This window comes from Oncorhynchus nerka, linkage group LG22, assembly GCF_034236695.1.
Source record: "Oncorhynchus nerka isolate Pitt River linkage group LG22, Oner_Uvic_2.0, whole genome shotgun sequence".
NCBI classification, from domain to species: Eukaryota; Metazoa; Chordata; class Actinopteri; order Salmoniformes; family Salmonidae; genus Oncorhynchus; species Oncorhynchus nerka.
In genome coordinates this window covers 49,171,842-49,191,357 of record NC_088417.1, presented here as the reverse complement: position 1 = coordinate 49,191,357, position 19,516 = coordinate 49,171,842, and the positions used below count along the sequence as shown (strand labels likewise).

At 42.0% G+C, this 19,516-nt stretch overlaps 2 protein-coding genes across 20 annotated transcripts in view; one reads left to right on the top strand and one right to left on the bottom strand.

The window, feature by feature from the left end:
• The window catches only part of dlg2 (discs, large homolog 2 (Drosophila)), a 367,048-nt gene extending 356,360 nt beyond the window's left edge, over window positions 1-10,688 (bottom strand). For 5 of the 19 annotated variants that reach the window (XM_029627169.2, XM_029627172.2, XM_029627174.2 and 2 more), the window contains exons 1-2: window positions 9,166-10,684; window positions 4,894-5,025 (exon numbers count right to left, since the gene is read on the bottom strand). In XM_029627169.2, the coding sequence (XP_029483029.2) occupies window positions 4,894-5,025; window positions 9,166-9,184 (151 nt within the window). In that variant the 5' untranslated portion in view covers window positions 9,185-10,684. Of the gene's footprint in view, window positions 1-4,893; window positions 5,026-9,165 lie in introns of all 19 variants that reach the window. The other 14 variants (XM_029627160.2, XM_029627170.2, XM_065007216.1 and 11 more) reach the window with 6 other exon arrangements.
• Window positions 10,689-10,739: 51 nt separating this feature from the next.
• Window positions 10,740-12,389, top strand: tmem126a (transmembrane protein 126A). The gene is made up of 5 exons (XM_029627181.2): window positions 10,740-10,916; window positions 11,167-11,294; window positions 11,707-11,900; window positions 11,974-12,088; window positions 12,175-12,389. Exons 2-5 carry the CDS (start codon window positions 11,182-11,184, stop codon window positions 12,371-12,373), a joined length of 621 nt encoding a protein of 206 aa, XP_029483041.1. The 5' UTR covers window positions 10,740-10,916; window positions 11,167-11,181; the 3' UTR covers window positions 12,374-12,389.
• Window positions 12,390-19,516: the final 7,127 nt, after the last annotated feature.

The following is a 19,516-nucleotide window of genomic DNA, read 5'->3' as shown; positions in this document are numbered from 1 at the left end:
TATGCTGTAACATTAGCCCGAACCATATAAAACAGCCTCAGATCATTACTTCTCCTGACACCAAACTTTACAGTTGGCTCTAGGCATTGGGGCAGGTAGCACTCTACTGGCATCTGCCAAACCCAGATTTGTCCGTCGGACTGCCAGAAGGTGAAGTGTGATTCATTACACCAGAGAACGAGTTTCCACTCTTTGCTGTGTTATTGTTATTTTCTTACAACTGCATTGTTAGTTAACGATTTCTAAGTAAGCATTTCACTGTGAGGTCTACACGAGTTGTATTCGGCGCATGTGACAAATAAAATTAGATTTAGACTTGATTCCACTGCTCCAGAGTCCAATGGCGCCAGCTTTAAACCACTCCAGCCAACGATTTCCTGGTAATGTGGGAGAAAAAAACCAACAACACTTGCAGTACCAATCATTAAATCATGCAAGTTGACTCATTTGTAAGACCAACAACACACACAAAAATTCAAATGGCAAGGATTATAATCCCTGTAGATAGTGGGTCATCATTATAGTAACTGCAAGTCTATGCTACAAATAGGTCAAGTGAGGGATGAATCATACATCAACAGCCACTCACACCTTCTGACCAAACTACATCTCAAAACGATGGCCTATATGGTTGTGTTGTTCTTCTGTAGCTCAGCACATGAGAAACACTACAGTTAGAGTGCCCACACATACTTAATTGTATTCCAATGATTATCCAAGAATCAGTACTGCACAATAATCTTGACGCGTGGAAGTGGATCAGTGCAAGATATGGGTGTGCTCCTATATAGCCGAACATCTGTTGCGGGGGGGCATTACGCAGCAGTCGAAGAGCACGTTGTAAAAGATTACATATAATCCCCCAATATTTTGTTTAAAAGGCTCCTAGCCAAGCTTGGCAATGTGGAAGCTTCACCATGCATTAAGAGTATTACAACTTCCCCCAGCACATTTCAGTATGAGGGCGTCCAATCCCCTTTAGATTTCATATTCCAAAAAAGGCCACAAAATCATAACAATATACTCCCACTCGGCAGTTGGCCAACCTTTAAAAGCGTTGTATAAATACGGAGGTAGTTAAGCAAATAGGCCTGGTTAATTACATTTCAAACTACTAGACCAGGGCTGTGGTAGACAAATGTTAAATGTTTCTGACAGTGGCAGATACATTAATGTCGTTAATGACCATCATAAAAATTGTATTAGAACAAGGCCAAAAGAACAGGGAGACAAACCCTATTAGCAATGGACTCTTCATCATAATCTGTTACATCATCAACTTCCTAGACCCCAGGAAGAGTTTCAACTGCCTTGGAAGCAGCTAATAGGGATCCTAATAAAATACAAATTGTTTTACAATTTTGGTAATTTAGCAGATGCTCTTAACCAGAGCGGGGCAATTAGGGTTGCTCAAGGGCACATCGACAGCTTGGGAACTCGAACCAGCAACCTTTTAGCTAGTGGACCAACGCTCTTAACCACTAGGCTACCCGCATGAATACCTATTACCAACGGCTCGAAATGAAAGGCCTTGAAATGAAGCATTTCATATTGGAGTTACCAGTCCCACAAAAACTCAATCTTGATCTGACAACCACAGGAGCCATTGTCATCTTATTAAAGGGATATGAATACAGTTGTGGGCAAAAGTTTTGAGAATGACACAAATATACATTTCCAAAGTTTGCTTCTTCAGTGTCTTTAGATATTTTAGTCAGGTGTTACTATGGAATACTGAAGAATAATTACAAGCATTTCATAAGTGTCAAAGGCTTTTCTTGACAATTACACGAAGTTGATGCAAAGAGTCAATATTTGCAGTGTTGATCCTTCTTTTTCAAGACCTCTGCAATCCGCCCTGGCATGCTGTCAATTAACTTCTGGGCCACATCCTGGCTGATGGCAGCCTATTCTTATATAATCAATGCTTGGAGATAGTCAGAATTTGTGGGTTGTTTGTTGGTCCACCCGTCTCTTGAGGATTGACCACAAATTCTCAATTGGATTAAGGTCTGGGGAGTTTCCTGGCCATGGACCAAAAATATCTATGTTTTGTTCTCCGAGCCACTTAGTTATCACTTTTGCCTTATGGTAAAGTGCTAGCTCATGCTGGAAAAGGCATTGTTCGTCACCAAACTGTTCCTGGATGGTTGGGAGAAGTTGCTCTCGGAGGATGTGTTGGAACCATTCTTTATTCATGGCTGTGTTCTTTGGCAAAATTGTGAGTGAGCCCACTCCCTTGGCTGAGAAGCAACCACACACATGAATGGTCTCAGGATGCTTTACTGTTGGCATGATACAGGACTGATGGTAGCGCTCAACTTGTCTTCCGGATGCCCCAAACAATCGGAAAGGGGATTCATCAGAGAAAATGACTTTACCCTAGTCCTCAGCAGTCCAATCCCTGGACCTTTTGCAGAATATCAGTCTGTCCCTGACATTTTTCTTAGAGAGAAGTGGCTTCTTTGCTGCCCTTGACACCAGGCCATCCTTCAAAAGTCTTCACCTCACTGTGCGTGCAGATGCACTCACACCTGCCTGCTGCCATTCCTGAGCAAGCTCTGTACTGGTGGTGCCCCGATCCCGCAGCTGAATCAACTTTAGGAGACGGTCCTGGCGCTTGCTTGACTTTCTTTGGCGCCCTGAAGCCTTCATCACAAAAATTGAACCAGTTCTTGATGATCCAATAAATGGTTGATTTAGGTGCAATCTTACTGAGAGCCATATTCTTGCCTGTGAAGCCCTTTTTGTGCAAAGCAATGATAATGGCACGTGTTTCCTTGCAGGCAACCATGATTGACAGAGGAAGAACAATGATTCCAAGCACCACCCTCCTTTTGAAGCTTCTAGCCTGTTATTCGAACTCAATCAGCACGACAGAGTGATTTCCAGCCTTGTCCTCGTCAACACTCACACCTGTGTTAACGAGAGAATCACTGACATGTCAGCTGGCCCTTTTGTGGCAGAGCTGAAATGCAGTGGAAATTCAGTTTATTTGCATGGCAAAGAGGGACTTTGCAATTAATTGCAATGCATCTGATCACTCTTCATAACATTCTGGAGTATATGCAAATTGCCATCATACAAACTGAGGCAGCAGACTTTGTGAAAATTAAGATTTGTGTCATTCTCAAAACTTCTGGCCGTGACTGTACACCAATCTAGCTCCACTTAGTTACATTTTCTACTGATCACAACAAAAGTCAAAAACATCTGCATCGTCTTTCGAAACAGATACTTTTATTAGACAGTGTGATTTTTATTTTGACATCTTATTCTGGTTCATGGAACTGAAGGAAGAGGGAGGGTTGTTCGGTTTGGAGTGATTTGAGGAACCCCTTTTTTTTTACTGGTTTCCCCTAATAAGTTGTGTAGCAGTCCGATATTAAACTTTTGAGTCTACAAATGAAGTTGCAGTGTCTATGGATCATTCTTATCAATTGTCCTTAGGCTACATGTTAGTGGAAGTGAGATTCGAACCCACGCCTGCAGGCAGTATGTAAGGCCGACTATGAGGAGAAAATAATAAAAAGGGAGCAGCAGAGAGTGGCACCTTACTCTAAACCCCAATCAGCACTTACTCTTCCTCCTAAAACCATCAAATAAATCCCAGTACGGTCTCCAAATAAAAGTATCACATATGCCATAAACGTTTACTGCAACAGCTCATGTCAGTGCAATGACTCTGGGGATCAATAAACACTGTCAGGTTTGTAAAATCTACATGAAACAAATTAGTTTATTATTCGTTTTTACCAGTGACTGCTTAATCCTCAAGTTTCAAGCTTCAAAAGGAAACATGGCCAAAAGGCAATGAGAGTGCAATATTCATGTTCGACATATAATATCTCTACTTAGGTTTAGAGATCAATCTATTTAAATGCATGTTAAATGTAATTGATATTTCCGCTCTCCTTATCATCGTTGCCCTTTTTGATAACCAGTGGGGGCTTGTGCCAGAAAGATTGAAAGCCCATTCTCAGACAAGCTAAAATAGCATTTGGAGGAGAGAGATTCCAGGTGGTCAAGTACAACAGGGTCTGATCGGTGTGTAAAAAGGCATGCCCAGCCTTTGAATGCCAACTCACAGGGAACTATGCATGATGAACTCCTCTCGTGTTACTACGTTAAAGATGCACTTACATTGCTCGGAATTTCATGTCACATATAATAATACAGAGATTGTAGCGTGCCAACATTCATTTCATCTCGGCTTCGCCACTGCTAACTGAGAAGGCTTTGGGAACAATAATGCGTGGCCCGAGCAATACATTTTCAAACTCAACCTGAGAGGTCAGATTGTAGTTTTTATCATTTGGAAAATGACCATGTCATGAACCTTTGAATGATGAATGAGAATCATGCATTATACCCATCTCCAATAATGCATTGACGAGATACTTGCATGCCCCTCAAATCATTGAAAGGTATCCGGGGGAATGATCAAAGATGCAAAAGCCCCACATCATTATGCTTCGTTTGAATCCTTACGAAGAGTGTGAGGAGCAACTTAAAAATACCACAGGCACTGAGAAGCATCGACTGCAATATCAGCAGAATTCAAAATAACTAGATTTCAGAAAAAACACGGGCATAACAAAATGCAGGTTGAGCAAATGTGACAATAGACAAATCTCTAGAGTTCTATTGTGAATCCCAAAAACTACTGACTAGATTATAAAAGAGGTATTACTTCACTGTGTCTATCAAAATCCATACTGTATGTATGAAATAGAATAAGGGTGAACATGGCTAGACAGTTGAGGGGGAAATTGTTTTTTGTCATGCTATAACATTCATGACATGCCTCTGATTTATAATGACAGGTGAAGCATTTGACATATTGGAGTCAATTAAAAGAATGGATGGATTCCAATATCCAGCTTGACTTACCAAGCAGTGCTTGGAACAGGCTGCTTTTGAAGACCCCCATCACTCTCTGAATGGAAGTTTTGAGCTGTTGTTCCTCTGGCTTCCTCAGTTTAGCACAGTAGTCTTCCAAAAGGCCTAGGGCCCTAGCTGTGTCTGCAGGAGGGTACGGATTGGAGACCAGTTAGAATGTTATTCAAAAGAGAAAAAGTCATTTTAGTTTATAGTTAAACATACAGTCGAGTGATGAAATGGCAAACATCAGACAAGCCCCGCCAGGACTAATTTACAAAGCCAATTTGTTTGAATAAGGTTTACAGTAGCTTGAGCTTCTGCCCAGATTTCTGCCCAAACAATTCTAAAAAATATATAATCTTAAGCATGTAATGACAACTGCATGTGCAAAAGACAATATGGTCACTTGTATGGTTTATAATTAGCAACCATTTTCACTACTAATATGAGACGCAGTTTTGTAACTGCACAGAAATGTGGAGCATGGATAGTGTCCCCGCTTGGCACGGGTGTCAGGGGGCGAGATACCACTCAGTCACACAGAGACATCATCCTTGGGCTCAGACCCTGTCACCAAGGGAGACCCCAGTACACTAAACTTTGACTTGTTTCAAAGAAACTCATGAGAACAGACTGTAAAATGCTCTTTACTTACTGCTATTGACTTATAATTCCTGCTAACTTGATGTGGCCGTCTGCTGTCTAGTTCAAGTTTCAAGGAGTAAAAGTAAGTCTGGAAGGTTGAACGATCTTGCATGACTTTCTGTTTATTATTTTATGTTAACCCCCATTTTCGCCCCAATTTTGTGGTATCCAATTGGAGGTTACAGTCCTGTCTCATCACTGCAACTCCCGTACGGACTCGGGAGAGGCGAAGGTCGAGAGCCGTGCGTCTTCCGAAGCACAAACCAACCAAGCGGCACTGCTTCTTGACGCAATGCCCACTTAACCCGGAAGCCAGCCGCACCAATGTGTAAGAGGAAACACTGTGCACCTGGTGACCGTGTCAGAGTACACTGCACCCGGCCCGCCACAGGAGTCGCTAGTTCGCGATGGGACAAGGACATCCCTGCCGGCCAAACCCTCCCCTAACCCCGACAACCCTGTGCCAATTATGCACCGCCCCATGGGTCTCCCGGTTACGGCCGGCTGCGACAGAGCCTGGACTCGAACCCAGAATCTCTCGTGGCACAGCTAACACTGCGATGCAGTGCCTTAGACTACCACGCCAATTCGGGAGGCCTCTTCCATTACTATCATTGTACAGTACAGTTGAACAACTCGGACAGCATTTATTTTTTATTGCTGCACAATTACAGACCAGTGGATGAGACGATCTGAGGTCACGCCAGGACAAGCCTCATTACACCTTTATTTACATGGAGTTGCTTTGTGGACTGAACTTACACTACAATCACCATGTACAGAAATGATATAAAAATCCTTTACTGAATATGATCACACCATTCCCATAAACACTAGACATAGTTGGGATGGAAGTTATCTCCAGTATCCACGATATACATAAGTCCTAAGGCTATTCCCTGCGATATTCAATTAAAATAATGCCATCACTTAAATGAATAAGGCTTCATCAATTCTTACAAATAAGTATAAATGCTGTATAACTTATACATGATTTAGAAATAAGGAAATATTCGGGAAGTATTCAGACCCCTTGACTTTTTCCCCAAATTGTTACCTTACAGCCTAATTCTAAAATTGATTTTTTTTAAAATCCTCATCAATCTACACACAATACACCATAATGACAAAGCAAAAACAGGTTAAGAAATGTTTGCACATTTATTTAAAAAATACCTAATTTACCTAAGTATTCAGACCCTTTGCTATGATACAATTGAGTTCAGGTGCATCCTGTTTCCATTGATCATCTTTGAGATGTTTCTATAACTTGATTGGAGTCCACCTGTGGCAAACTCAACTGATGGGACAGGATTTGGAAAGGCACGCACCTGTCCCACAGCTGACAGAGCATGTTACAGCAAAAATCAAGCCATGAATGAATTGTCCGTAGAGCTCCAAGACAGGCTGGGTCAAAGCACATATCTGGGGAAGGGTACCCATTTTTTATTTATTTTAATCCATTTACATAGGTATTCAGACCTTTTACTCGTTACTTGTTGAAGCACTTTTGGCAGCGATTACAGGAATCTTCTTGGGTATGACGCCACAAGCTTGGAACACGTGTATTTGGGGAGTTTCTTCCATTCTTCTCTGCAGATCCGCTCAAGCTCTGTCAGGTTAGATGGGGAGCGTCGATGCACAGCTATTTTCACGTCTCCCCAGAGATGTTCGATTGGGTTCAAGTCCGGGCTCTGGCTGGGCCACTCAAGGACATTCAGAGACTTGCGCTCTGGAGCAGGTTTTCGTCAAGGATCTCGCTGTACTTTGTGCCGTTCATCTTTCCTGACTAGTCTCCCAGGCCCTACCACTGAAAAACATCCCCACAGTATGATGCTGCCACCACCATGCTTCACCGTAGGGATAGTGCCACGTTTCCTCCAGACGTGATGCTTGGCATTCAAGTCAGAGTTCAATCTTGTTTTCTTCAGACCAGAGCATATTGTTTCTCATGGTCAGAGTCCTTTCTGTGCCATTTTGACAAACTCCAAGTGGGCGGTCATGTGCCTTTTAATGAGGAGTGACTTCCGTCTGGCCATTCTACCATAAAGGCCTGATTGGTGGATTGCTGCGGAGATGGTTGTGCTTCTGGAAGGTTCTCCGATCTCCACAGAGGAACTCTGGAGCTCTGTCAGAGTGACCGTCTGGTTCTTGGTCACCTTACTGACCAAGGCCCTCCTCCTCAGATTTTTCAGTCTGGCCGGGCGGACAGCTCTTGGAAGAGTCTTGGTGGATCCAAACTTCTTCCATTTAAGAATGATGGAGGCCACTGTGTCCTTGGGGACCTTCAATGCTGCAGAAATATTTTGGTACCCTTCCCCAGATTTGTGCATCGACACAATCCTATCTCTGAGCTCTATGGACAATTCCTTCGACCTCATGGCTTGGTTTTTGCTCTGACATGCACTGTCAACTGTGGGCTCTTGTATATACAAGTGTGTGTGTGCGCGCCTTTCCAAATCATGTCCAATCAATTGAATTTACCACAGGTGGACTCCAATTAAGTTGTAGAATCATCAAGTATGATCAATGGAAACAGGATGCACCAGAGCTCAATTTCAAGTCTCATAGCAAAGGGTCTTATGTAAATAAGGGTATGTAATACTTATGTAAATAAGTTATCGGTTTATTTTTAATACATATGCAACACATTTCTAAACCTGTTGTCGCTTTGTCATTATGGAGTATTGAGTGTAGATTGATGAGGGAAATAAATGTAATCAATTTTAGAATAAGGCTGTACTGTAACAAAACGCGGAAAAAGTGGTCTGAATACTGTATGAATACCGAATGCACTGTATTAGGCCTAGTACTTAAAATATTTATTAACGCTTATTCCTGAAAGCAATAAAAAATAGTTTGTTACCCAATATTCCAATCTATAATAAACTACAGGTAACTGCCAAAATAAAGGAAATGCTTGAGTAAATGAGATACAAATATTTTGAAAGCAGGTGCTTCCACACAGGTGTGGGTCCTGAGTTAATTAAGCAATTAACATCATGCTTAGGGTCATGATTAAAAATGCCCAGTTGCCCATTATTTTGGCTACCACGGCTAGAAGAGATCTCAGTGATTTTGAAAGAGGGGTTTTCAAAGAAGCATAGAGGGTTAAAGGGGGTGCGTGTCACCAGATCTCCACCCAACTGAACACTTATGGGAGATTCCGGAGCAGCACTTAAGACACTTTTTTCCCACCATCAACAAAACACCAAATTACAGATTTCTCATAGAAGAATGGTGTTGCTTCCCTCCAATAGAGTTCCAGACAATTGTATAATCTTTGCCACTCCAATAGAGTTCCAGACAACTGTATAATCTTTGCCAAGGAGCAGTGAAGCTGTTCTGGTGACTCAACTCCCTATTAAGACACTGTTGGTATTTCCTTTATTTTGTACATTATCAATGACTTCTGTTTCATAGGCCACATTAGGCTTACATTACAAGTCATGGGTCATTTTTTAAATTTAATTTGCCATTAGCTTACCTACAGGAACATAACCTAGAAAGGCTAAAGGCAAGCCTACACTCCGACATGGGTCTAAAAGTGCTGAATGACAAAGAGCCACTGATGTTTTTTCACTTGTGGCTGCTTAGTGGCGAGACACCGGTTGTGCCAACGACGTTTCTGCTCACCTTTTTGTCTTACAGGCATAGTTGAATCCTGGATCCGTATTGGTGATTTACTCCATTAAAAAATGTTTCCGGCAGTTGTAACCGCTAGGTAGGAAACCACATCATTGGCGAATTAGTTTTGCTATGATGTGTGTGCCCTTAGGTTCAGTTTTGAAAGCTATAGGCTTTTGCTCCAACAGAATCAGTAGGCTAGTCTAAAATAATAGACTATAGCATAGGGCAAAACAGGCCACAAACAAAAACTATACTTGCCATGTAGTTCGGCATGCTTGTTCAATTAATCGTCAGCAAAGATGTAGCCTAACCAATGCTTCGCCGGGATGCATTCAGCCCGAAAGTGTTCAAGTAAATAAATACAATTCCAAATCCTCCTATTTTCTGTTGTCCTGTGAAAAGTGTCTTGTCTGTAGAGTGTGTGGGCTATGGTTCCGATGAAGGCTTGCTGCTGTGCAGACAGGTGCAACGGCTGTAGCGGAGGCGTTCCGATGTTCACATACAGACAGTTATCAGGGGATAATGTCACGGACATGAACAACAGCCTAGGCTAAGTGGTCGGTCGGTATATTCTCTCAATTGACAAACTTTTCTTGAGCCCGGCTCAGCGAGATTTTCCGCGTTTCTATCACTGTCCTTGCAGTTTGATGCTGGCATTGAGTCAATGGCGCTCCCATGTGATGACCTGGAGATTTTAAAAAAAATAAAAACCAATGGCAGTCCAAAGAAACGTTAAAGGTGGGGTAACGCTAATCGTGAGTGACATGAGTGAAATATGCAACCATTGCTATTTTAGCGCGTGAAAAAATCCGCTAAATAATTAAATGAGTAGGGATAGCCGCCTATTTATAGCCTAACACTAACATCACATCAAGTTTAATTAAGCTACCTTGCAGCAATTACCCAGCCTAATATTTCTTTCTATGAATTTGGGGAGGCCAAATTAGTCAAACGAACCAGGTGAGCAGATATATATGGCAATCAAAATACATAACATTAGCTGGCCAAAATGTATTGCAAATCCAATATCTCAGTTAGCTAAGGTTATGTAGCTGGTGTGATTCTCCGTCATCTTTCTTTGATTTAGGATATGACTTCCTTTATAGCCCAAGTCTATTCAACCATTCACAAACTGAAATGAACCAATGCTCGCAAACACATGCATCGTTGTTGCTCAACCAGCTAGGCTACCTAAAAACAAAAGCCTGGACAGTGGAACTGGAAGTTGGCAAAGCATTTGGTTAACGATAACCTTTCCTGATGTCAGTGCGCTCGCGCCTATAGGAAATACCTGCCTGGCTGATCTTGCTGTAAAAGGAATGTCTCTGCAATAACCCGTCTATTTTACACATTTCATATATTATTTGCGAAATATCTGGAACTTCCTCGTCCTCTTATTTGCTGTGTCACATCACCACGTTTTTATTTCCAAATCTACAGCCACGGAGTGGAAAGCAGTATCAGTTTTAGCTAAGCAACGGAGAGGTTTGTTACTAGCTACACCTTGATTGACAAAACTTTACATCCAATGGCATGGCGGTGCTTTTTGTCCAGGCTCGGGATTACGAACCAATACAATTTGTTGTGAAAGGTTCAGAGTTCACTCTGGTGCACGTGGTTTAAAATGGCTGCGCCCTTCACTAAATAATGATACAGAAGAAAATATTGAAACAGCTAAACGTTAAACCCCACCAAAGAAGAAGAAACAGCTAAACATTTACAGCACATAGCTACATTAGAGCTGAAACATCGCCAAGGTAAGGAAGGAATACTCGACAGTACAGAAATACGTAGACTGGCGTTATTCCAGTGTAATCGTGATTAATAATATAAAAATGTTTTGCTCTCTGAACTAGGCTACATGGACGGGGTTTTATAAAATGTCATGTTGGCTAGGTAAAGTCTTATCGAACGTGTTGCATACACGTTCACTCAGCCCTGTCAATGATAGCCAACATTATTGACAGACAGTGACATTTATTTTAAAAATGTGGTCATGCATTGCAGGGAATCTTGTTGAAGATGTCAGAAAACAGCAATGTCGTTGTACAGAAAGGCACCAGCCGCACAGTTTCCAGAGCCCTGATCATTCAAATGATGGCGGAAAATTTCGAACGGTTGCCTGAACTTGACAGGTACGTTTTTGTAGGCCTATGCCATAGAGAATGATAGAGGCCTCTAGTGGCCAAAATGTTTATTTTATTTTACCTTTATTTAACTAGGCAAGTCAGTTAAGAACAAACAACTTCACAAACTATGCGCACGCTTCAATGGCGCAGAAGTCCATGTGTTGTTATTCTGGGTGGCCAGATTGCTCACAATAGTGATGGGGAAAGTAAGCTTCCTGAAGCATAGTTAAGCACGTCTGTTTTGTTGCTAAACACCCAACCTGTCTAATGGCACAGGTACAAAGATGAGTCATCCATCTCTATAGCCTAGACATGTTTTCATTGCCTTGACAGCCCTAGCTCTACTTGTAATTGACAGCCTTTTGCATTTTTCTCTCATAACATTAACAACTTATGAAATATCACTGTTGTTCTACAGGAAAATCTTCACCTATGGCCCCATGTACCTGGGAGGTAATGGGGCATTTGCAGGACTGATTGCCAACAGCTTATACAGGAGAGCACTGAATGTCACTCAAGGGCGTTTTACATCAAATCTCCCAATGGCTGTCCTACCATTCTTGACAACAGTGGCCATGTATAATGTAGCTGTATCCAAACCATTATTGTCTGGTGAGTGTTTAATTGTTTCAGTTGCAGTTTGACAATATTTTAATTGTTTCTGATATTCTTAAACTAATTTCAGGTGACCTTAACTGTCCAACCTGTGTCCTGATAAGAGGTGCCCTTGTCGGCGCAGTTGCTGCTGGCGTATATCCTATTCTGTTGGCTTTGCCTGTGAATGCAGGCCTTGCAACCAGGTATGTGTAACTCTTTGCAGTCGAAGGTTTCATCAAGATGCTTGGCTGACTGAATTTGCATAATTATGCCACTGTAATTCTGACAGGTACAACACTACGCCATTGCCAGAAAAGGGAAACGTCCTCCGTTTTTGGATGAACGTTACCCAACCCATCTTAAGGAAAATGGGTGTTGTGATAGTACTACAGGTGTTCTTTGGAACCTACCTAAGCTCCAGACACTTTGACAGCTACTTGAAGTTGATTCAGTTGTCCACCTCAAATGGCGAGGAGCTTCAGGATTAAAACAGTTTCAAACAAACCTAAATGTTCTGTATTTTTATTTTCTTCAGTCCTTGAGTTGTACAAACATCTGGATAATCATAATGTAATGACTAAATTATTTCAACGCTATCGCTGGACTAAATTTATATGCAATGTCAAAGGGCAAAACAAAACCATGGGGGTACTGCAGATTGTAATTTTTCCCACTTTTCAATGAGGTCGTTTACGGCTGTATCGGAGTAGAGGCCCATTCAGAACTGTAATTCCAAATAGATGGCAGCGTTCACACTGCAACGATAACAACTGGCTGACATTTTTGCAAAAACATTTAAGTTTTTTAAATCGCATAAGTATTCAGACTCTTTACTCAGAACTTGGAAGCACCTTTTGGCAGCAACTACAGCCTCGAGTCGTCTTCGGTATGACGATACAACTTGGCACACCTGGATTTGGGGAGTTTCTCCCACTCTTCTCTGTAGATCCTCTCAAGCGCTGTCAGGTTGGATGGGGAGCATCGCTGCACAGCTATTTTTCAGGTCTCTCCAGAGATGTTCGATTGGGTTCAAATCCAGACTCTGGCTGGGCCACTCCAAGGACATTGAGACTTGTCCGGAAGCCACTCCTGTGTTGTCTTGGCTGTGTGCTTTGGGTCGTTCTGTTGGAAGGTGACCCTTTTCCCCCCAGTCTGAGGTCCTGAGCACTCTGGATCAGGTTTTCAAAGATCGCTCTGTTCATCTTTCCCTTGATCCTGACCAATCTCCCAGTCTCTGCCGCTGAAAAACACCCCCACAGCATGTTGCCACCACCATGCTTGCAGTAATATTTCGGTATCCTTCCCCACATCTGTGCCTCGTCACAATCCTGTCTGACATACACTGTCAACTGTGGGACCTTCTTATATAGACAGGTGGGTGCCTTTCCAAATCATGTCCAATCAGTTGAATTTGCCACAGATGGACTCCCAAGTTGTAGAAACATCAGATTGATCAATGGAAACAGGTTGCACCAGAATTCAATTTCAAGTCTCATAGCAAAGGGTCTGAATACTTATGTACATAAAAGGTATGTTTTTTAAAAGTAAATTTGCAAATATTTCTAAATTGGTTTTCGCTTTGTCATTATGGGGTTTTGTGTAGATTGAGGGTGAGGGAAAAATTGTAGCCATTTTAGAATAAGGCTAACGTGAATGTGAGGAAGGGGTCTGAGTACTTTCTGAATGTGCTATATATATATACACACACACACCTCACTCAGAGCTAGTCTAAAAATCAACCCTGATTTTCAAGAATGTGCCTTATCGTAATGAGATGCACAACTGTCTTATCTCAGCAATTATCCTGTCAAATTATAAATCCCCTCATGTTGATATTCCTTGAGTACTACAAATATGATTTAAATCCCTAAATCACATTTAGCTCTGCCCAGAGTACCCCCTCCTGTGCATTTTACCAGTAGGCCTATGTTATGATTTTCCAAGTATCTATGAGCTATTTGCATTGTGAAAACGTAATAAGATGCATATGCTCCATCGTTTACATTTAGTCGGAGGCCCACTGTTGGTAGGAATAGCTGCCTTCATCAGAGCACTATGTAGTGGAACGCTCAGATATATTATGTAGAATAAACAGGCCTGACAGCGCTGATGTGAATCTGTAACATTCCAATACATTTGCCTGTTGAACAGGGAACACCTTACAGGGTTATTTATGGTATTACCATGTGTGTGCGGTTATAACCATATGAAAACTAGTTTAATAACCTCTAGGGAGAATGAGCATGATGTACTGACTAGAATTAGTAGACAGGATTCCAACCCACAGATTAATTTACCTGCAATTAACTTGTAAAATGTTGCATTGGAAGTGGAACCACAGCAAATCACACACCTAGTTCAACAGTGCCTTCAGAAAGTATTCACACACCTTGACTTCTTGCACATTGTTGCATTAGCCTGAATTTAAAGTGGATTAATTGATGTGCATTGTCATACACACAATACCCCATAATATCAAAAGTGGAATTATGTTTTTCAAAATGTTCACAAATTAAATGAAAAAGCTGGACTGTATTAAATCAATAGATTGGCAAGCCTAAATACATTTAGGAGTACAAATTTGCTTAACAGGTCACATAAGTTACATGGACTCACTGTGGAATAGTGTTTAACAAAATGTCTGAATTACTACCTCATCCCTGTACACCACACATACAGATAATTGTAAGGTCTCTCAGTCACCGGGAATTTCAAACAGATCCAACCAAAAAGACCAGGTAGGTTTTCCAATGCCTCGCAAGGAAGGGCACCTATTGGTAGACATTGAATATCCCTGAGCTTGGTGAAGTTATAATTACACTTTGGATGGTGTATCAATACACCCAGTTACTACAAAGATGCAGGCGTCCTTCCTAACTCAGTTGCCGGAGAGGAAGGTATCCACTCACGGATTTCACCATGAGGCCAATCGTGACTTGAAAAAAAAGTTTAATGGCTGTGATAGGCGAAAACTGAGGATGGATCAACAACATAGTTACTGCACAATACTAACTTTTAAAAAAGGAACACTTGTCACTGCTTGCATTACTCATCTCATATGTATATACAGTAGAATAGTATAGAATACAGTACCTTAGTCTATGCTGCTCTGACATTGCTCATCCATATACTTAATAACATTCCTTCCTTAGATGTGTGTGTATTGGGTATATGTTGTGAAATTGTTAGATATTGCTGCACTGTTGAACTAGAAGCACAACCATTTCGCTACACCAACAATATCTGCTAAACACGTATGTGACTAATAAAACCTTATTTGATTTAAATGACAGTGGAAAAGGAAGCCTGTACAGAATTTAAAAATATTCCAAAACATGCATCCTGTTTGCAACAAGGCACTAAAGCAATACTGCAAAAAATGTGACAAAACAATTCACTTTGTCATGAGTACAGTTATGTTTTGGGCAAGTCCAATACAACGGACTACCACTCTGTATTTAAGCATAGTGGTGGCTGCATCATGTTATAGGTATGCTTGTAATTGTTATGGACTGCAGAGTTCTGCCAGGATAAAAAAAGAAGCTCCATTCCATTTCTAAGCACAGACAAAATGCTAGAGAAAAACTTGGTTCAATCTGCTTTCCTGGGAGACGAATTCACATTCAGAAGGACAACCTAAAAAAAAAACAGGCCAAATCTACACGAGTTGCTTAGCGAGAAGACATTGAATGTTCCGGAGTGACTGAGTGAAATCGAAGTCAAAACTACAGCAAAACCTGAAGATGGTTGTCTAGCAATGATCAACAACCAATTTGACAGTGCTTGGAGAATTTAAAAGAATATATATATATATATTTTTTTTTTTTATGGGAAAATGTTGCACATTCCAGGTGTGGAAAGCTCTTAGAGACATACCCAGAAAGGCTCAGCTGTAATCGCTGCCAAAGGGTGCTTCTAAAGTATTGACTCAGGGGTGAGAGTTCTGTATTTTATATATTTGCAAAAATGTCTAAAAACAGGTTCACTTTGTCATTATGGCGTATTTTGTGTAGATGGTGAAAAATCTATTTAACCCAGGCTGTAACGCAAAGTGAAAAAGGGTATGAATACTTTAAGGCACAGTACATACAGTGCCTTGCGAAAGTATACGGCCCCCTTGAACTTTGCGACCTTTTGCCACATTTCAGGCTTCAAACATAAAGATATAAAACTGTATTTTTTTGTTTAGAATCAACAACAAGTGGGACACAATCATGAAGTGGAACGACATTTATTGGATATTTCAAACTTTTTTAACAAATCAAAAACTGAAAAATTGGGCGTGCAAAATTATTCAGCCCCCTTAAGTCAATACTTTGTAGCGCCAGCTTTTGCTGCGATTACAGCTGTAAGTCGCTTGGGGTATGTATCAGTTTTGCACATCGAGAGACTGACATTTTTTCCCATTCCTCCTTGCAAAACAGCTCGAGCTCAGTGAGGTTGGATGGAGAGCATTTGTGAACAGCAGTTTTCAGTTCTTTCCACAGATTCGATTGGATTCAGGTCTGGACTTTGACATTCGAACACCTGGATATGTTTATTTTTGAACCATTCCATTGTAGATTTCGCTTTATGTTTTAGATCATTGTCTTGTTGGAAGACAAATCTCCGTCCCAGTCTCAGGTCTTTTGCAGACTATCAGGATTTCTTCCAGAATGGTCCTGTATTTGGCTCCATCCATCTTCCCATCAATTTTAACCATCTTCCCTGTCCCTGCTGAAGAAAAGCAGGCCCAAACCATGATGCTGCCACCACAATGTTTGACAGTGGGGATGGTGTGTTCAGGGTGATGAGCTGTGTTGCTTTTACGCCAAACATAACGTTTTGCATTGTTGCCAAAAAGTTCAATCTTGGTTTCATCTGACCAGAGCACCTTCTTCCACATGTTTGGTGTGTCTCCCAGGTGGCTTGTGGCAAACTTTAAACAACACTTTTTATGGATATCTTTAAGAAATGGCTTTCTTCTTGCCACTCTTCCATAAAGGCCAGATTTGTGCAATATACGACTGATTGTTGTCCTATGGACAGTCTCCCACCTCAGCTGTAGATCTCTGCAGTTCATCCAGAGTGATCATGGGCCTCTTGGCTGCATCTCTGATCAGTCTTCTCCTTGTATGAGCTGAAAGTTTAGAGAGACGGCCAGGTCTTGGTAGATTTGCAATGGTCTGATACTCCTTCCATTTCAATATTATCGCTTGCACAGTGCTCCTTGGGATGTTTAAAGCTTGGGAAATCTTTTTGTATCCAAATCCGGCTTTAAACTTCTTCACAACAGTATCTCGGACCTGCCTGGTGTGTTCCTTGTTCTTCATGATGCTCTCTGCGCTTTTAACGGACCTCTGAGACTATCACAGTGCAGGTGCATTTATACGGAGACTTGATTACACACAGGTGGATTGTATTTATCATCATTAGTCATTTAGGTCAACATTGGATCATTCAGAGATCCTCACTGAACATCTGGAGAGAGTTTGCTGCACTGAAAGTAAAGGGGCTGAATAATTTTGCACGCCCAATTTTTCAGTTTTTGATTTGTTAAAAAAGTTTGAAATATCCAATAAATGTCGTTCCACTTCATGATTGTGTCCCACTTGTTGTTGATTCTTCACAAAAAAATACAGTTTTATATCTTTATGTTTGAAGCCTGAAATGTGGCAAAAGGTCGCAAAGTTCAAGGGGGCCGAATACTTTCGCAAGGCACTGTATGTTATACCTTAATGCACACTTTAATTTCCATTAGAATTAAGTGATTATCAGCTTGTAAAACAGTTCTGCATTTTGAATGTTTTAACTTGGCATATCACACATTTGAAATCAAAAGGTATTTTGCCAATTTTAGTGATAGGAAGTTAAAACCTCCGAATCAGGATCGCAATGAAATGGTTGTTTTTGTTTAAATACACAAACTAATATTGGGTCCTAAATTGGATGTTCTTTTAACACAGGACAACAACAAAAAAGCATTCAACATGTGTATAAGACCATCATGTGTGGAATATTATCTTTTTTTTGAGTGGCCCGACATGGGAAAATGTTTGAAAGTGCCATATCCTAGGGTAACGCAACTGATAAACATAGCAAATATGATCCAATTGCAATCCAGTCAAAATAGCGTAACATTTAGTTATCAATATCAAGCAATATACACTCAAAAAAATAAAGGGAACACTTAAACAACACAATGTAACTCCAAGTCAATCACACTTCTGTGAAATCAAACTGTCCACTTAGGAAGCAACACTGATTGACAATAAATGTCACATGCTGTTGTGCAAACGGAAGAGACAACAGGTGGAAATTATAGGCAATTAGCAAGACACCCCCAATAAAGGAGTGGTTCTGCAGGTGGTGACCACAGACCACTTCTCAATTCCTATGCTTCCTGGCTGATGTTTTGGTCACTTTTGAATGCTGGCGGTGCGTTCACTCTAGTGGTAGCATAAGACGGAGTCTACAACCCACACAAGTGGCTCAGGTAGTGCAGCTCATCCAGGATGGAACATCAATGCGAGCTGTGGCAAGAAGGTTTGCTGTGTGTCAGCGTAGTGTCCAGAGCATGGAGGCGCTACCAGGAGACAGGCCAGTACATCAGGAGACGTGGAGGAGGCTGTAGGAGGGCAACAACTCAGCAGCAGGACCGATACCTCCGCCTTTGTGCAAGGAGGAGCAGGAGCACTGCCAGAGCCCTGCAAAATGACCTCCAGCAGGCCACAAATGTGCATGTGTCTGCTCAAACGGTCAGAAACAGACTCCATGAGGGTGGTATGAGGGCCCGACGTCCACAGGTGGGGGTTGTGCTTACAGCCCAACACCGTGCAGGATGTTTGGCATTTGCCAGAGAACACCAAGATTGGCAAATTCACCACTGGCGCCCCCGTGCTCTTCACAGATGAAAGCAGGTTCACACGGAGCACGTGATAGACGTGACAGAGTCTGGAGACGCCGTGGAGAACGTTCTGCTGCCTGCAACATCCTCCAGCATGACCGGTTTGGCGGTGGGTCAGTCATGGTGTGGGGTAGCATTTCTTTGGGGGGCCGCACAGCCCCCCATGTGCTCGCCAGAGGTAGCCTGACTGCCATTAGGTACCGAGATGAGATCCTCAGACCCCTTGTGACACCATATGCTGGTGCGGTTGGCCCTGGGTTCCTCCTAATGCAAGACAATGCTAGACCTCAATGTGGCTGGAGTGTGTCAGCAGTTCCTGCAAGAGGAAGGCATTGATGCTATGGACTGGCCCGCCCGTTCCCCAGACCTGAATCCAATTGAGCACATCTGGGACATCATGTCTCGCTCCATCCACTAACGCCACGTTGCACCACAGACTGTCCAGGAGTTGGCGGATGCTTTAGTCCAGGTCTGGGAGGAGATCCCTCAGGAGACCATCCGCCACCTCATCAGGAGCATGCTCAGGCGTTGTAGGGAGGTCATACAGGCACGTGGAGGCCACACACACTACTGAGCCTCATTTTGACTTGTTTTAAGGACATGCCATGCCATCCAGCTCGACAAACGTATGAGTGACAGTTCCTTACATTATTTGTTGAACATTCAGACCTCAAGTAGTTTGTCAAAAAGAGTCAATGGCCTACGCTACCAGGTGTGTAAATCCTACTATATGCCACAACTCCAA

What these genes read in the sequence shown, in the direction of transcription:
- tmem126a (XM_029627181.2), top strand. Translation starts at nt 11,182, where the DNA reads ATGTCAGAAAACAGCAATGTCGTTGTACAGAAAGGCACCAGCCGCACA. An exon ending in CGGTTGCCTGAACTTGACAG is followed by an intron (nt 11,295 to 11,706) that starts GTACGTTTTTGT and finishes GTTGTTCTACAG; the next exon opens with GAAAATCTTCACCTATGGCC. An exon ending in AATGCAGGCCTTGCAACCAG is followed by an intron (nt 12,089 to 12,174) that starts GTATGTGTAACT and finishes TAATTCTGACAG; the next exon opens with GTACAACACTACGCCATTGC.